The sequence below is a fragment of the Ursus arctos genome, unplaced genomic scaffold, assembly GCF_023065955.2.
Source record: "Ursus arctos isolate Adak ecotype North America unplaced genomic scaffold, UrsArc2.0 scaffold_4, whole genome shotgun sequence".
Classification (NCBI taxonomy): Eukaryota; Metazoa; Chordata; class Mammalia; order Carnivora; family Ursidae; genus Ursus; species Ursus arctos.
Genome location: NW_026623056.1, coordinates 24,361,574 through 24,380,069, shown reverse-complemented (window position 1 = coordinate 24,380,069; position 18,496 = coordinate 24,361,574). Strand labels below are relative to the sequence as shown.

The 18,496-nt window shown below is 42.1% G+C and overlaps 1 protein-coding gene and 1 non-coding gene across 2 annotated transcripts in view; one reads left to right on the top strand and one right to left on the bottom strand.

The window, feature by feature from the left end:
- ATP13A4 (ATPase 13A4) overlaps positions 1–18,496 on the top strand; it is a 124,208-nt gene that overhangs the window by 16,222 nt on the left and 89,490 nt on the right. The window contains exon 2 of the mRNA XM_044384756.3: positions 15,075–15,248. Within this exon, the coding sequence (XP_044240691.2) occupies positions 15,075–15,248 (174 nt within the window). The remainder of the gene's footprint in view (positions 1–15,074; positions 15,249–18,496) is intronic.
- Positions 10,870–10,954, bottom strand: TRNAR-UCU (transfer RNA arginine (anticodon UCU)). The gene is given in 2 exon segments: positions 10,870–10,905; positions 10,918–10,954. It is a non-coding gene; the product is annotated as a tRNA-Arg (tRNA).

The following is an 18,496-nucleotide window of genomic DNA, read 5'->3' as shown; positions in this document are numbered from 1 at the left end:
TTCTATGTTCCTGAAGAAGATTGGTCTACAGTTCTTTTATTTTCTTTCTCCTTCCTTCCTTCCTTCCTTCCCTTCCTTCCCTTCCTTCCCTTCTTTTCTCTCTCTTTCCCTCCCTTCCTTCCTCCCTCCCTCATTTATTAAGCACTTACTATGTGTGAGTCCCTGTGCAAGCTATTAGGTATACAAAGAAAAGCCTTAGAGCTCAATATCTGGTGGAAGATAGACTTCAGTAGCCTAGTGCTATGACAGCAGAATATACAAGCTTCTGTGAGAACAAAGAAGAAGCTACAGCCAATTCCTGGATGACTTCAGTGTAAAAGTGCCAATTGAAAAGCATCTAGATGCATGAATAGGAGTTTACCATCAAGCCCAGTTAGGGTGAAGCACATTCCAAGTCAAGGAGACACAATGTACAAAAGTACTGAGATGTAAAGGAACAAAGCACATTCCATTCGGAGAACTGAATGTAGCTTGGCCAAGCTGGTGTGCAGGGTGTGTGTGTGTGGTGGAGTGGGACGCGGAGAACAGAGAGTTGAGGCTGAAAAGATAGTGTGGGGTGGATTAGGAAGAACTCTGCATGCCATTCTAAAGGAATTTAAGTGTTTCAAGTAGGTAACCAACCATACTGGTTTGCCTGGACTTTCTGGGCATTAAGCACTAAAGGTCACATCCTGAGAAGTCCTTCACTGTTGGCCAAACTGGAATGGTTGGTCACTCTAACAAAAAATTGAAATCAGATGTCTACATTAGAAAGGTAACTCTGTAGCAATGTGCACAACAGTGTAGAGAGAAGTGAAACTGGGACATGATGGCTCTTGCAGTGATTCTAGTGCGAGCACTGGTTGAGCTAATAAGGCAGGAGTACCAGGGATGGAGGAGAGGAGACTAATTTGAGAAATATCTAGGGGTCGTGATCACTAGACCTTGGACTAATTAGATGTTAAGGGGGAAGGAGAATTTTAAAGGGAATTCCTAGATTTCTGAGTCGTGTAACTGGATGTATAGTGATGGTGGCGGTGATAATGTGGGGACAGAGGAGTCTGTGGTTAATGAGTTCATTAAACTTATGATTAGTTCTGACTGAGGAGGCATCATAGAGAGAGTTTTATATGAATGGTGTTTTTAAATTGCTAGGATTTTATTTTCCCCCTGGGAGAGGGAACAATGAGGTTGCGGGAGGCATTTGCAAAACAAAAACAAAAAACCTGCTTGAATTAAGGTATGCTAATGAGTAAGATAAGATATTTCTAGGAACGGTGATAGTTACAGGATATACTCAGTTTAGGTGCAGTTTTGCCTGATATGACTCTGATTAGACTGAGGGAAATAAGAAAAGGCAAAAGCATTGTTTTGCTATAAATACAAGATAAGGCAAGACTACCGAACTGGTGTGCCATGAATGGGGTGCTAGCGGTGAGTTACAGAGGTTCTTACAGGAGTGTTGAGATATTGATCCCCTCTAATTTTAGGCAGCCTCATCTATTTATGTGATCTGCACTGTGCAAATATTGTCATTTCACTATGGGTGCCATTATGTGGAAAAGATGTGGAAGTACTGTGCCAAGGAAATCCCTTCTCTTGTTGGGGTTAGAGTTAAGCTTAAATCGACTGAAAAAATACACTTCAGTTTTTATTAGAATGCAAAACAACAAAACAAAAATTAAGTTTGCATTTCTTTCTGCCTCATAGACTTAATTTTTTCCCAGCTTTTTTGAGATGTAATTACATGTAACATTGTGTAAGATGAAGGGGTACAATGCAATGATTTGATATATGTAGATATTGCGAAATGATTAAGTTCTTTATAAACAAAAACTTTGGATCTTTTTTCACCATTCCCTTGTGGGACAAATGTTATTATTTCTAAAAATATGTATACCCATTAAAATAAAAGCAGCTGAAGATTGGCCATTTGTCTGCTGTGTTTGAAATTAGTGGGAATGTAGCTACTAGTATTTGAACTCTTGCAGAATGACTGGCCCTTTAATAAGTCATTATTATGAAATAGGGAAAGAGTTTAATTAAAAAAGAACCAGGAAAGTACACTGATGCTCATATAGGAGTGTGACATTTCTTCTTTTTATTGTAAAACATATTCTTATATGTCTATATAACAGTGCACAAATACTTCTGTACAGATCAATGGATAACTATAAGGTGAACATTTAGTAACCATAGTCCAGGTTAAGAAATAGAATAATGCCTAACCAGGTTGGGAAAACCAGTTGTAGGGGACATTAATGTGACGTTGTGAAATTTGACTATGGTTTGGGTATGAGTTGAGATAAAAACTCACTGACCTGGAAAAAATGGAGGCCAGTGAACAAAAACCACGTTGTAAAAGAGCATTTACAGTATGGCTTCATTTTGGTAGAAGAAACAACATATATTCAGTAAGTTGTTAATTGTGTTAATCTCTGGGTTGTGGGAATGTCGAGTTTTTATTTGTATTTTTATCTTCTGATCTTTAAAATGTGTATGTATTGCTTCTGTAATAATAAAAACATACCACTTCCCCCAAGATGATGTCATAAATATCTGGCCCAGTATTTAATGCTCTGAATTATCCTGTATCAGTTGGGTGTGGCATCCCGGGATATTTGAAAAAGGTAGAAATTCTGGTCCCCCTTATGCCCCACTCTTCTCCCAAACAATTTTCCATTCTTATCAAGTTACTCATTTCCCCGTTGCCTATCATAATTTTACCTTTTGCCACGTCTGTCCATTTGCTTGAAATTCTTCAGCATATTAGGAGGTCCCTCTTCCGTCAGCCACACGCAGAATCATGCGTCACTGCTTGACGGTGACGTTTTCTGGAACAATGAGAAACCTTCCCCAAGGCTGTGCTCACTTCTGAATGCCAGTTATGGAAATGAATCTGGTTGTCTTGTCACCCTGGGAAATTCTGATGCTCAGTTGATGAATATGGCACAGTGGCTGGGGAGTCACACTGCGGTACGGTAGCTCCCATTCTCGGGGTCAGACTTGGGGGTGGGCAGGTAGCATGCTCCCTCTTCTAGAAGGCTATCTGATAGTTCTCCAGCAGGTGGTCTGCACAATCTGTTGGCACCACTTTGCACAAATGGTACATCAGAAACCATCTTTTATATTTCCTTAAAATAATAATGAAGCTTGAGTGAAGATCAGGCGGGCAGCTTTGAGGTGAAGGCAGGCATCTCCACGGAAAGGATTTATGATGTGTACCCCCGAGAAACTGCAAGCCGTCACAGAGTTGGTGTTAGGAAAGTTCTTGTTACAGTAACTACAGATCTCAAAATTTAGAGAGGTTCAAGAGATCATGTAATCCAACCCCCTTTCTGACTGATGGAGAAACGGAGGCCCAGAGAGGGGAAAGGATTGTTTCATAGGACCACAATTCAAACTTGAACCCCATCTTCAAACCGATTTTTTTTTCCTATGCTAGTGGTTGCAAAATTATGGGGTATGACTCTTGATAAGTGTTAAAGTTATTGCTTTGGGTTCAAGGCCATGCATGCCCAACAAGCACTGGTAGAACCTTCAGAAGCAAAAGTAGAATTCAGTCATTTGAGAGTGTGTGGCAGTCTTTGAAATGTCATAGAAATGTGCAAAAAATAGATACAGCCAGTTTAATAATAATAATAATAATAATAATAATAATAATAAACCCGTAAGATCATTGCCTGAGTCAGAAGAGAGAACGTTGCTAGCACCCCAGAGGTTCTCCTGGGTCCTGCCCTAGCTGTGACCCATCTCTGCTGTCTGCCTCCACTCCATGCAGACGTGACCTCTCACCTGGCTTGTATAATTATTATTTTCCTGCCTTTAAAAATATTTTTTCCAACTATGTATGCATCCCATAACAATATTTTTGAGGTTTCTGTGATTAAAATCACACTGATTATATTCTTTTGTGTTTTGCTGCTTCTGCTTATTATCTGGTGAGATGTATGTTACTGCACAAAATTATAGTTTATTTGCATTGTGTCAGAGTATATCATGTAAAACTATACTTTCTAAAATGACAATTCTATTGTTGATGGACTCTTGGATTGTTTCCAGATTTGAATTTTTCTTGTTTATGTCTCCTGGTACCCAGGTACACAAGTTTCTGTAGAGAAGATTCAAGTAGAGTGCTGAATCACACAATGTGTGTATCTTAACTTCGCTGTATAATGCCAAGTGCTTTCCAAAGTGGTCTTGATAATTATCTCTCACCAGCAATGCTAAGAAAGGATTCCTCTTTCTAAAAACGGGGTGGCCGTTGTTCTAGTGCATGCTTTCAACTCACTTCCACCCTGTGGAAAAGATTTCCAGCCCTGTCAATGAGAGAGCATGGTAATATAGTACTTTTCAAAATGATTTTTATCTACACAGGGCCTGTTTAGGCACAAACTTGTAATGGAAATCAGTATACTTATATTGATTTTATGTTGTTTGTACAGGTAGAAATGGAGTTGTTCTGGTTGAAAGGGTAGTGTTTGGTGCGTGCGTGTGTGCTAAGTGGGAGGGAGCTCGGAGTATACCTGCTGGGCCCCAGCCTAATGTCTGGCACCTGGTGTAATTATTAGTAGAGTTGTCTGAAAATGGAACAGCCTTCCCCAGGAAGTACAGTTTGCTTCATTGGAGGTGTGGGAGTTTCACATTGTGAAAGAAATACAGGCTCATCTCTGATCTTTCTCTCTCTCGGAGTTCATGACAGCATATTCTCCCTCTTTTATTTTCTAAAATCCTATGGTAAGTAACAAATAATCATAGCTGGGGAGAAAGACAAATAATAATACTTAGGAATACAATTTATTCTTGGGATAAATTCTCTATCAGTCAAAAAGTAGGAGGCTGACTTTGGAAGGAGATCATTGCTTTTCCTCTCTTCTCTCTCTATGTGACTTTATCTGAGAATTCTCTTAAGATCTCAGCTTTTGGGGGGCGCCTGGGTGGCGCAGCGGTTAAGCGTCTGCCTTCAGCTCAGGGCGTGATCCCGGCGTTATGGGATCGAGCCCCACATCAGGCTCCTCCGTTGTGAGCCTGCTTCTTCCTCTCCCACTCCCCCTGCTTGTGTTCCCTCTCTCACTGGCTGTCTCTATCTCTCTCAAATAAATAAATAAATAAATAAATAAATAAATAAAATCTTTAAAAAAAAAAAGATCTCAGCTTTTGGGGTGCCTGGTGGCTGAGTCAGTGAAGCATCTGACTCTTGGTTTCTGCTCAGGTCATGATCTCATGGGTCATGATCTCATGGGTCATGAGATTGAGCACTGTGTTGGGCTCCGCGCTCAGCAGGGAGTCTTCTTGAAGATTCTCTCCCTCTGCCCCTCCTCCCACTCACTCTCTCTCTCTCAAATAAATAAATAAATCTTAAAAAATGTCTCAAAAAATTTAAAAAAAATCTCAGCTTTCTTCCTTGAGAAATGTTTGGCTGGATGTTTGCTATGATTCATCAGGTGTTAATAGTCAATGATTACCATGTTTGGCCTCTCTGTTTACCAGTCTGATAATATTCCGATCTAAGGAATTACCATATAATTGGAGCCATTGGTGCACTCAAACAATGTCTGTGGGCCTACTGTGTGCTAGGAACTGTTCTACTTTGTGCCAGGGATTCAGCAATGGACAAGATAGGCCAAAGCTCTGCTCTCGTGGAACTTACATGCTTGGAACAGATCACAAAAAAATAAATAAAAATATCAGATGGAGATAACAGCTTGTAGAGGTTTAAAATAGGATGATGTGCTAGAGAGTGATGGGTGGCTTCCTGAGACCCTGTGGTCAAGGAAGCCGAGATCTCAATGATAAGGAGGGGCCAGACATGTCAGGGCATCCCTCAGGGTTTAATAATTAATCTTAAGTCTAATTGCCCTCATAGTAACAACAGCCTATATTTGAATAATTCTTCTACCACTGTTATTCCATTTCATTGTCATAACAGTTTTGTGAACATTAGTGTTCTTAACTTTTAGATGGGGTAATGACTTCCGGATGATAAAATTAGTAAACGGCAAGACCAAAATCAGTCTTAAAGCCAAGTGTTTGGCCTTTAAATGTGGCCTTTTCCCCTGTCCTGCCCAGCCTTGGGTCTTTATCCTCTTCAGTGAGTAGGCTGCCCAGACGAGCCAGTAGTCCCACATACTGGCCTGTTTGTACTTCGTCTTACATCACTTAGACATCATTAGAAGAGAAGTTTTAATATCAGCACCATGCCAGAACCTAGAAAATACCTCTTGCCCAAGAACACCAGACCAGTAGATTAGGATGTTGCTGGCAGAAACCATCGTCTGGTTGCTGGGTGGAGTCCCTCTTGCTTATTTCCTCTCCCTCTGCAGTTTGAGCTCGTGAAAACCTGTTTAAGGGGAACCTAAGAACTTGTCTGGGCAGCACCTCCACCAGCTCAAACGTGAGCAATTAGAAAGAGTTCACACCGCGTCCCCCATGACACCTGCCAGATGAGGATGTCAGAGAGCTGAGGATGGAATGTCTTCAGGAGAGGCAGGCAGGGGCGGGGAAGGAAACAGTTTTAAGTAAGAAGGACCTGGCTCTGTTATCTACCAGCAGTGTGACTAAAGGTACATTCTTTAACTTCTTTGAACTCTACCTTCCTTATTTCTTGCCCCGGCTGATATTAACTTCCTTATAGAGTTGTGAGGATTAAATCAGAATGTGGAAGAAATAAATATTTAGGGTGACAAGGACATACCAGAAGTTTTTTACATGCACTGATATTTCATGAGCTTCAGCCAAGCTAGATGGACAATTATTCACAGGGCAGGGTATTACCACCCTGTCTGCCACTGATGGGTGGGACAGTTTGCTTTTCAGACAGCCAACTGGTATGACAAAGAGGAGTTTCCACAAGCTGGCAGCATCCTGGGCAGAGAAGAAATTCTGCTTAGTCAGATGACACCAAAGTCCCACACACATCCCTTCTTCCTGTTCCCATAATCGGACTGCTGCCTAGCTAGAAAGCCCATAGGCAGTGGCCTCTTCCCCTGACTTTCCTTGGGCCCCAGTTTTAGGGAAGCCGTGAGAGGTCCACTTGCTGGGTGTGGAGCGGGAAAGATGGAGGTGTAGATTTTAAGGGGTCAGCAACTTTTGGCCACTGGGTAGCTGGAGTAGAATACACATCCCTGAATCCCAAAGTCCCTCCCAAAAGTGCATTATCTGGCCTGACATGACTGGGTTAATTGTAACACCACAGTACACTGACCTTCTGCCTTAAACTGACATTTTGTCCTGAAATACACCTCCATGTTTTCAGACTCCACACCTTTGCTCCGGGCTACTTCCTCCAATTGGAGTGACTTTTCTTCTACCCTCCTTTCCTGACTCTTGAAATTCCAATCCTCTCCAAGTCTACCTCCAGGAACAAGGCTCCAGGAAAGCGTTCCTAATTATCATCTCAGTTGGACATCCTCATCTCTTTGAACCTAACAGCATTTTTCTTCCAGTGTTTTTCAGATGACACTTAATGTTTATGCCCAGAATTATATTTTAATTAATTAATTACTAAGTTATTTAATTCATCATCTCCCTTGTCAGCCCCTGGAGGGTGGGAAACTTATCTCTAGCAGACCTACTTTGCCCATGGCCTTAGACAGAGTGAGCAATTTGAGTCGAACTTCAGGAAAGACACCTGAAGACTTTATGCTGGGACGTAGCACCTAAACATTTTATGATGCGTTCCTCAGTTCTGGGGCCTGACACCTGACACAGGTGTCATTCCACTGTTTCCCACGGTAATTGTGTAAAGTAAGGCTTTAGCAAGAGAACCAGGAGTCAATGGCCAGAGAGATGACATTCCAAAGCTAGGAATGAGAGAGAAGTGAGAATCCAGAGCTGGGAGTGAAATTAAGTGACATTCCAACTATTTGTCATGGGATAGTGAATGGTGGCCAGGTCACTAGACTCCTAAGGATCCCCTCAAGGCACAAGCTTGCCATGAGTTAATGGATATCAACATTGTTAATAAAAGTTGTACTCAGCTTTAAGTAGTGATACATTTCTTTATTTACAAAGTATTTTTTAGTTGATATAGTGATATTTTCTTTATCCATTCCTAATATACATATATATATATATATATATATATATATATATATGCTTTTAAAAATAATTTTTTTTTTTTTGTAGAGGGATTTCCAGACTGGGATTTTAGTATAGTTCCCTCATAGGTAATTGTGAACGCACCTTTTTGTCCAGGGAAGGAGGCTGGGCAGCAGAGGTCCATACCAGTTTGTTCTTGTAGCCCAGGCCCTTGTTTTGCCTCTGTTGAAGGGAAAGAGTTTGTGAGACTCGGTTTTACTTTTAGCATCTTCTCAACTCTCAGACAATAAGGAAGAAGAAAAAGAAAAATGAAAGTGCTTGTTCAAGAAACCTAGCCTCAAAGATTAACTTGAGTGTAATGCAAATACATTGCCTAATGACCAAAGTAGAGCAGTATCTTGAGGTTGTTTATGTTTCCTTTTCCCCGTACCTTGGAATGATTTAATTTTTGGAGAATCCAAGAAATGGATACAGTTAAATTAGGGCTAGGAACAAGAAGAGTAAGGGTTCATTACCTTCCAGACTGACCTTCCTTCCCTCCTTCCTCCCCTCTTTCCTTTAGTACAGTCACTCACTGATTTATTCATTCATTCAGCACATATTTGCTGAGTGCCTGCTACATGCAGATAATGTGCCAGGTGCTAGGTAAACATATTGGAGGAAACAAACTTGAAACGATCCTGTACTGATAGAACTTAAAGTCTTGTGGGGGGTGAAAAGGAGGGAGTCGAAGCAGCAAGCAAAAAATACTAAGTACAAACTGTGAAAATTCTAAAAAAGAATTATAAAGAGTGGGTGAGATCAGGGGCTTATCATTACATAGGAGATTGGCTAAGATCTTTTTGAGAAGAACACGCTTACAGGAGGCTTCCACAGACGAGCGATAGCCAGCCATGGGAAGACCCTGAGGCGGGAATGGGCTCTGTGACTGGGGCTGGTGTGGCCAGGGCAGAACGAGGTGGTACGAGAGTGGCTTAGTTTGGGGAGGGAGGCAGGTGCAGACTACAAGGGCAATTTGCTTTCTCTCTTAGCACCTCAATTTTCCTCATCTGCAAAATGAGCTGCTGCCTCCACTACTGATCTTAGGGGGCACTTGGTGTGAAGTGTGAATCCTTTTTTACCATAGATTTCAGTATCAAAATTCTCTAGTTCTCCTCTGAGTGCCGAGGAGGACATCGAGGCACTAGGACCTAGAGACCTGCTTAGGTTAGGTGGGGAAACCCAATACCTACTCAGGTGTCTCAACCTTGGCGTTGTTGTTTGGGGCCAGAGAAGTGTTTGTTGTGGAGGTTGAGGGACAGTTGTCCTCTGCACTGTGAGATGTTTAACTGCTTTGGGGGACATTTAATAACATTCTAGAAGCTATGTCAGTATCACCTCTCACCTAGTTGAGAGTGACCAAAAATGTCTCCAGCTACTGCCAAATGTCCTGTGGGGGCAGAGTCACTCCCGGTTGAGAACCGCTGGTCTACAAGATGAGGTTGTGACTCTGATGAGCAGGCCCAGTGAGGTGAGAAATGAGTCTGACATACGGGCTCAGTGTGGAGGAAAAGAGAAAGCATGGCAGGGACCATGAGAAATAGGGGAGTACCTGCTCGTTTAAAGGGGGGCATCTCTTACTCTGATCAATTCTTTCTTCCTTTTTTCCTTCAGGTGCTCACAATTAGAGTGTCTATAATCCTTGGTTCATGACACTCTCATTACTTGTCAACGCTGTGCTGCATTAATTCAGTTAGCTCTTTAATTAGTTCTTTATAATAATGTGATTACCCCACCACCCCCAACAAAAGCTAGGACCTTGACAATAGCCTACATTTGACAATGTGGTCCTGCCTTGCCTCAGTGGGGGTGACCATTGTCCTGTATCATGTCTTCTTCAATTCCTTGCTTTCTTCTATTTAAATCTATACCAAAAAATACATTTTAAATTTTGGTTGCTTTTATCTTTGTAAAAATGTTTCCATGCTTATGTAAGTGTTTGCCCTGACTTTTGTCACTTACTGGTAGGTCACTAAGAGTCATCCACATGGTGGAGTGTTGCTGGAGCTGATTTGTCTGAAGTGGTGTGTAAGATCCCATGGTAGGAATGTACTGCAGGGCCACATCCTCTCTCTCACCGAATGGTGCTGGGATAGTTCCTGGGTTATTTGGTGCTCTCCAGCTTTTTCTTCTGGTACAAGAATGTGGGTATAGTGCTGTCATGATTTCTGATTTATTTTAAAGAAAACTAGAAATCAGAATGTTATGTGAAAGTAACTGGGGGACCACTATAAAGTTCTAAGAAATGCTTACCAGGCCAAGAAGAAACCTGTCTGTAGGCCTTTCTTCTTAAGCCTCCAGTTTAAGATTTCTGGATTAGGTCATTCAGGTTGAGAATATCTCACTTTGATCTAGACGTCAAATGAACTTAAGGGAGCCTTGTGAAATCATCCTTCAGCATTAAAGAGTGTTAAGTAAGAAACTACTGAGGTAGAAATTGGAGTAGGGTGTGTGGGGGGGATACAGTGATGCAAAGTGCGTCCATTTAGTACAGGTTAGTACAGTGAAACATTCTCTTCACACCCAAAATTTGGAAATAAAGGAAAAACTATTATCTTAAGGGAGATAAACTTTTATTTTTTATTTTTATTTTTTTAAAGATTTTATTTATTTATTCGACAGAGATAGAGACAGCCAGCGAGAGAGGGAACACAGGCAGGGGGAGTGGGAGAGGAAGAAGCAGGCTCACAACGGAGGAGCCTGATGTGGGGCTCTATCCCATAATGCCGGGATCACGCCCTGAGCCGAAGGCAGACGCTCAACCGCTGTGCCACCCAGGCGCCCCAATAAATTATGGGGAGGGAAAAACTGCGACTCCACCGGGACTCGAACCCGGAACCTTTGAATGTCTTCAGCCTCTAGAAGTCCAATGCGCTATCCATTGCGCCACGGAGCCACCTGATAAACTTTTAAAAAACAAATCACTTAAACTTTCAAATATTTAATGGAGCCAGTAAAATTGTCTTAAACAGAATAAATGGCTCCCAGGCTAATGGGATTTGACTGTACTTTGATTGAATGAATTACAGTGTTTAAAGAAGCCATGTCAGTCATGGTGCGAGATGGTCAGAGAAGAGTCCAGAGCCCATTTTAAACACTATGCTTGCATAAAGGTCCACTGGCAGGACAATTACGCCCAGAGACGGTGCTGCTGGGAAGAGAACAAACCCTTACTACTTACCCATGTATTCATCCGGTTTTGTGGCGGTTACATACATCTCACTCTCTTATTCTGACCAATCTCTTCGAACTGGTGATCTTGAATCTTCTCTGTGAGGGGAGTTCTGCTAGCAGGCTCTGGGACTAGAAGGCTGAGAGCCACTCTCAGGACTTGGTGAGCCCCCAGGTGATGATATTACCTTGAAGCTTTTGGAGTCAGCCAAGGTCCTGCTCTCATCACCCTCTCATGTGCATTTCCAGAAGCATTGTCTTCACACCTCTATGCTCATAAATGCTCACCTAGTGTCGGGCTCTAAGTGCAAGTATAGAATGTAACCTCTGGAAAGATCAGCTTTGATTCAGTCTTATGAACCTTCCAGGGCAGGGTTTTACCTAGACTGTGGGAACACCCTGAGTCTCTATGGAGAAGTCTATTTGTATGCATCTGTGTGTATTTTTTCTGGTGATAGGGCCTAAGACTAAAGGGGGTCTGTTGGCTGAGGTACTTGAAACCACTGCTTTTGAGAGCATCAGTTTGACTTCTTGAGTATAGGGACTCTGCAGAGGAGAAGACCTGGACACCTGGTAGCCAATCAGTAAGTCCTTAAAAATGCGAAGGACCTAGATCTCCAGGGACAGAGGGAATGGAAGAATCTGTGGGTAGCAGGGGAGATAAAGAAAGGGACAGTGTGCTCTTTCATAATGCATGTAGACTGCCATGAGTGTAATAGTCTTTTGACATTTTCTCAATATTCTCTCTCTCTTTTTTTTTTTTTTTTTTTTGACGGCTGATTGATTGATTCCTTTTTGTGGGAGGTAAGGGTGGGTGGAGTGCAGAGAAGCAGGATGGCTCTCTCAAGCATTTTCAGGGACGTGGGAGGCACTCCCTAATGTAGGAAGTAAACTGCTACAGGGTCATAACAAACAGCACCATGCTAATTTTTGCAATTTTAAATCCAGTATCTATTAATAGTCCCTGCAATGCAATTTACTTCCAGTCAGTACAATTCAACTCACTTCAATAAGCAATAATTGAACACTCCTTGTCCACATTATTCTAGCCTTTCTACTAAAAGTTTGGCAATGGATTATTGGTCATGAGTTACTAACTGATGCAGTGTCCACAGAGCTGAGAGCAGGCCAGCTTTGAAAGCAACAATCTGGTGTAACTAGGGGATATTCACCTGGCCTGACTGTGACACTTCTGGTCTACTGCTGTAACAGTGTTTTTATTAACAGCACCCAATTCAGATGAAAATTTATATAGTTATTCCTCTATATAACTCTTTTATTGCTCTAAACACGTTTGTTCTTATCTGTTTACGTGTCTCTCTTTCCATTGAACAAATGAGCTCCTTGAGGCTAGAGGCATTGTCTCATTCATCTCTGTGTCTAGCACATGTCTGCTCTTTGGTGGACTCTTAAAAAGTGTTTGTTAAATTGAACTGAAATCCAAGGCAGAATGAAGAGCCTTAGAGTGGAAATGACCAGCTCACATTATCTGTCCTGTGCTGCAGAGGTCTAGACCGGAGGACTAGTTTAAAGTTACTGATGAGCTTTATGCTTTGAGAAACTTATTTAATCTCTTTCAGCTAGATGGGAGAGTAGACAAAAAGTGCTTGGTGAAGGGCTTTGAAGTGCTCAATAAATGTTAGCTGCTATCATTGTTACCAATAATAGTTGCTAATCATATCTATTATATGTAATAACTTTAAACTTCAGTTTTCTTAGCTGGAAATTGAAGATAATAATTCCTGCTTACATTATTTTGATAATAAACATGAAAATAATTTGGAAACTATAGAGGGCTCTCATTGCATAGCCCATAAAAGATGCATGGTAATAGGGATATTTGTGCTTCTAGAATTGGCATAACTCAGACATATTACATGGGGGGCTCAAATGGACAATATAAGGAGAATTTTAAATATAACATTCAAAAAATATAATACAATGGCTGGGTTGTCAGGTAGAAGTTGACCTGTTCCAAAGTGTAGGAACAGAAAAAAGCATATGGGAAGAGATGATGGGGTAGACTCAGGACAGGTATGAGATTTAGGATTGGGATCCTGCTCATTGTAGGGTCAACAAAGCATTGCTTCAGGAATGATGAAGGAGCAGAACCATTCTGGGCTTGGAAGCTGGTAAGCAAGAGCTTGAGCTTGGAACAAAATAAGATTCATGTCAAGATAGACATTCTAGTTTGCAAAATCAGCCAAGGGCTTATATTTCTAAGTTAATGTGAACATTTTATCCAAGGCATGCCAAATGTGGATAATACCTAAGGCAGACAGTCAACACCTGCATGCCCTGCTAATATGAGGAAGGCCCCCCTCCCCAAATTACACATGAAAGCAGCCTTCAGTCAAGGATCACAGAAACCCCTCTGATAATGTAGTCTTTATCAAGTGAGACAGAGAAGGTGGCTGATTTAAAGTTGCATGTTCCAGCTCCCTTGTTGTCCTAATAGGCAATCCTAGCGGAAGCAGAACTATTGACACTAGGAGTTCTTAGATCTAAATGCCAATAAACTGAGGGGTAGAATTTCAGCTCTCCTTCTGGGGAAATGGCTAAATGGCAGTAGAAGTAGCAGTACCAGCAGCATGAGCAGCAGTGGCAATAAATGCATTCGTAGCACTTACACACAGTGACTCATTTAATCTTTACCGTAACCTTGTGAAGTGGGTCCTATCACCACCCCCATATTATGGATGAGAAACTGAGGTATAGAGAGGCTCAATAACTTGCTCCAGGTCACATCCAGGAAGTGGCAGAGTTAGGCTTTGAACCCAACGTGACTTGGTCCAGAGAAGGTGCTTTTAACCAAGATATTCGACTTCTCAATTTTGGCCGTGAGAATCAATATAACATATGCCTTTAACTGTGTGTGATGTAACTGGAACTGAGGCCACGAACTTCAGGGCTGGCTTTCCATTCTGTCTCAGGCTATACTTGGAAAGAAGAAGTTTGTCCAGATTATAAATTTATTAGAAGACTCTTCTCCTGCTCAGATTTGTATCGTCCAGGGTCTCAAATCCCTTCCGAGCTCACAGCAAGGACTCAATAACCCGAATAGTTCCTACGATTTTCTCCCATAGTGTAAAATTCTTTTTGCAACTGAATAAGGGTGGAGGGTGGGAATGCTCAGCTCCACCACAAGCCCCTGATGGCAGGGGCTTAGTTATTCATCCTCTTGTGGATCAAACCCTTTCATCACATCCAGACTCCACACTCAAGGCCTGGTGCCTGGTTCTGTCCTGTCCATGTGGCTGCTGGTCCCAGACAAGGGAATCATCGGTTGTTGCTGTCATCTGGTCCTCCCATCACATAGCTCATGGTCATGTCTGTGAAGGCTGTGGATCAAACCTGGGTTTGATCTGGAAGCAGAACTTCCTAGCCCTGTGACCTTGGCCAGGTCTTTCCATTCAGGCTTTCTGAGCACAGCCTTATCATTTATGAATGAGGGAATTAGTATCCTATTCAGGGAATGCTCAAGAGACTTAAGATGCTATATGCAAATAATGAATCATGGAACACTACATCAAAAACTAATGATGTACTGTATGGTGACTAACATAACGTAATGATAATAAAAAAAGATAACGTATCACCTAGCACAGTGTTTGGCACAGGGTAGCCAGGTGCTTGAATTATAGAAACTGAGTTTCCCAGTTTGATTGCGACTTCCTGGAGGCCTGCAATCCCATGGTACTTCGTTAGGGATTCTTCTCCACTTTCTCAATACCTCCTCAACTTCTTCACTCTCTGCCCCCAGTTTTATCACCAAAATCCCAATTGGTTCATATGGTATTTACTGTGCTTAATCAACATTTGGGGTCATTTTGGTTCTTCCCCAGGAGATATTTGGCTACCGGACCCAGCGCTGCCGGAAAACCCTCTGTCTTGCTGGATCCATCTTCTCATTTGGGATTCTTCCCTTGGTGTTTTACTGGAGACCTGCTTGGCATGTGTGGGCAAGTTGTGTCCCGTGTTCCCTGCAAGAGGCAGATGTCGTGTTGCTGAGGACAACGGTAAGTGTGTATCTGACGGCCCTTTCTCCTGGACATCTCATTACAGAATGGCTATGGGTAGATGTGCACACGGCAAGTTCCCTCACAGCCGTGCATTTATTTACCAAGAGCTCAATAATTTGTGTATTGTGGGATCTCATTAAGAAGACCTACTTCACAGGGTATTCCTTTTAAACTTGTGAGTCTTATGAATAACCATCTCAATGGCTAAAAGTAATGGGTAATGTGAAGTAGTTAAGTCAGGCTCCAAGCTACAAAATTCACATGGATGCATCCCCCATGTCCTGATGTGTCATACCTATCCTAGTCCCCCTGGAGCAACTCTGCAGGAAGGGATGGAGAGGGGTAGGGAGGAGATGGGGAGCACCCCTCTGAGGAGGGTGCTGTCTTCTGCTGATTTCAGAAAGCCATGATCTTTGAGGGAGTGTGTTGCATCCTGCAGATATGCTAGGGTAAAAAAAAAAAATGCAGCCATCTTGTTCAGAGCTCATTGTCTCTTTCTGTTAATACAAGGTCCTGGTGTTAGGCGAGTTTCCCTGAATTGGCTCAGCTAACATTTTCTCCTTAAATTCATTACACTTAGGCAATGTGTGTTGTTCCTGTTCCTGCTGGACTGTCAGCTCCACAAGGAAGAGATTATTTCTGTTTTGCTAATTGCTGCATCCCTAGTTCCTGTATGTGGTGGGGATTCCATCAGTATGTGGTGGCTGACAGGTTGAAGTGGCTGTTCCTGTGGATGGGCATCATAATACAGTCTCACAGAATGACCCATCTCTGGCGGACTTTTCGTGAGCATTTCTCACAATGCGTCAGCCCAAATGACCCAGAATGACAACCAAATTATTGATAAATCAACCTCTGCTGGGCTGTGAGTTTCTTTTTAAACTCTCTAGGTAAACACACTATTTAATGCTGCGAGAGGGGAGGATAGCAATAAGTCTTATAACCACGAAACAGGAGGCACCTTCTCCCAAGTTCTACTATCGTTCTCAGAGGGCAATGCTCTTGCTGCTGCGGAAACAACTTCTGGAACAGAAAAGCTTTCTGCCTTTCAGAGTGTACCACCAGACTCTTTGGGTCTGGGAATGGCTGGCTGGCCAAGCTGTACTCTCTGAGATTGCTGGCAGAGTCAAGGCACAAATAGGAAGAGGAAGAAATGAGCAAGAAAATGGTAAGGGAAGGGAGGAAATGAGAGAACTGGAGGCGGAAGTGTGTAAAAGGAAAATGAAGAGTGAGAAAAGAGAAAGAAACATCCAGTAAGAGAAATAAACAAATTGTCAACCAACAGGGAATGAATGTACGGCTTGGGATTCAGAGTCAAGAGGTCCTAGCACCCCAGATGTGTGACACCTAACCTTGGGAGTGTTACCTAACCTTGCAGGACCTCAATTTCTCCACTTGGGAAATAGGCCTAAGAAAAGTGCTTGTTCTTGCTTGCACTGGTGTGAGGATGCAGTGAGTTTATGTATGGAAAAGCTCCTTGCAAACTGTAAAATACATGATCGAAGACCATTTGAGTTGTGAGTGTGTGTGCATGTATGTATCGTTGCTGTAGCAGCTCCGAGAGCTTGCTCTACAGAAGAGCCTGCTATGGACTAGGTGCGCCACATGGAACGGTCTGCTAGTCTGGATGCTGTGTCCTCCCCTTGTTAGCCGAGAGCATTCCCTTCCAGGGTGGGGGCCATGGGAAAGAGGTCTAGTGCCTGCGAATCCCCAGTACTCATCCATGGTCAGTAAGGTCACCTCTCCTGCTTGTATTTGGCCAACTTTGTAACTGGATACATATTGGAAAAATGTTAAAAAGCACTGGTGCCTTAGGGTTCTGTGTTCCAGCTTCCTCCTCTTTCTTTGTCTCTTTCAAAGCCTTTTTTTTTTTTTTTAAGATTTTATTTATTTATTTGACAGAGAGAGAGAGACAGCCAGAGAGAGAGGGAACACAAGCAGGGGGAGTGGGAGAGGAAGAAGCAAGCTTCCCAGTGGAGCAGGGAGCCCAATGCGGGGCTCGATCCAAGGACCCTGGGATCACGCCCTGAGCTGAAGGCAGACGCTTAACGACTGAGCCACCCAGGCGCCCCTCTTTCAAAGCCTTTTAAGCCCCTCTCCCATTTCACTGCCCTCTACAACTAATCAGAGGAGTCTAAACCAGCTTCAATCTTGCCTTTTTCATTTTGATATCAACTTTAATTTTTAATTACCTCCTCTTATGTGTCATTTTAAATGGATTTGCTATGCCACAGACTCTCCAAATAAATGAGGCTCTAAATTAGTCTTTATGTAATTAGACAAGAACTCAATTATATCAAACATTCTAACAATCTGAGCCTTAGATAAAAATAAGCTTTGAGCACCAATAGTTTAAAAGTCGTGGCTAGGTTATTTGCATTAAATGATACCTTAAAATTTTTTTATTTGAATTATATTATGATAGCTGCACTATAAAGACTTCCCATTAGGGAGGGCGAAGAAGACTCCTACCTGAAAATGTGTTGTATGTCTATTTTTCATGTTATTAAAAAATCAGTACTTGGTATTTATCATCAATCTCACACTGGTAAGATTACAGATCATTATCACAGATACTGATTAGGTAGTCATTTCTTAACATTAAGAAAAGGGGGGGCATGACGTACTGACTAAAAGTCTTTAGCACTCAGTTTATTTTCAGTTCCCCATCTCTTATTAAGCCCATCAAAAAGTGAGATTATTCCAAAATACAAGAGTAATTATACTTTTATTTTACAATTTTAAAAGTGGTATTTTATTCATTATTCATCTACTTCTGAATTTTAACCGATATCTGTAGGGTTACCACATTTCTATGCAAATAACATGATTTACATTCATTGGTGTTTTGAATTCAGATGCTTCTGATGATTTCCATAGTTTTCATCTTTATTATAATTACAGATGCGGTTTTTTCCCCCTTCCCTGTCATATGTCACATGTTGTCAAAGACCCGTGATGTGCAGAGGAGAATGTGATGATTGGTTACTAGGCTGAGTCAGGGTGTTTCATTTCAGTGTTTTAATGGGGAACATTTCCCTTCAGTTTCTCCTAAAGATGTCAGTGCTAGGGGCTTTAGTTAGAAAACTCAGAAATCCTGCAAATCAGCCATGCAAATGGCATTCAAAGTCTACCAGCTCCCCGGGATGCTCTTTAGCCACCACTGTTTGTATTCGCATATTCTGGATCCCTGACTCATCTCTCCCTCCTCCTCTGCAGCCCAGTGTCTCCAAGCCCAGGTGCCT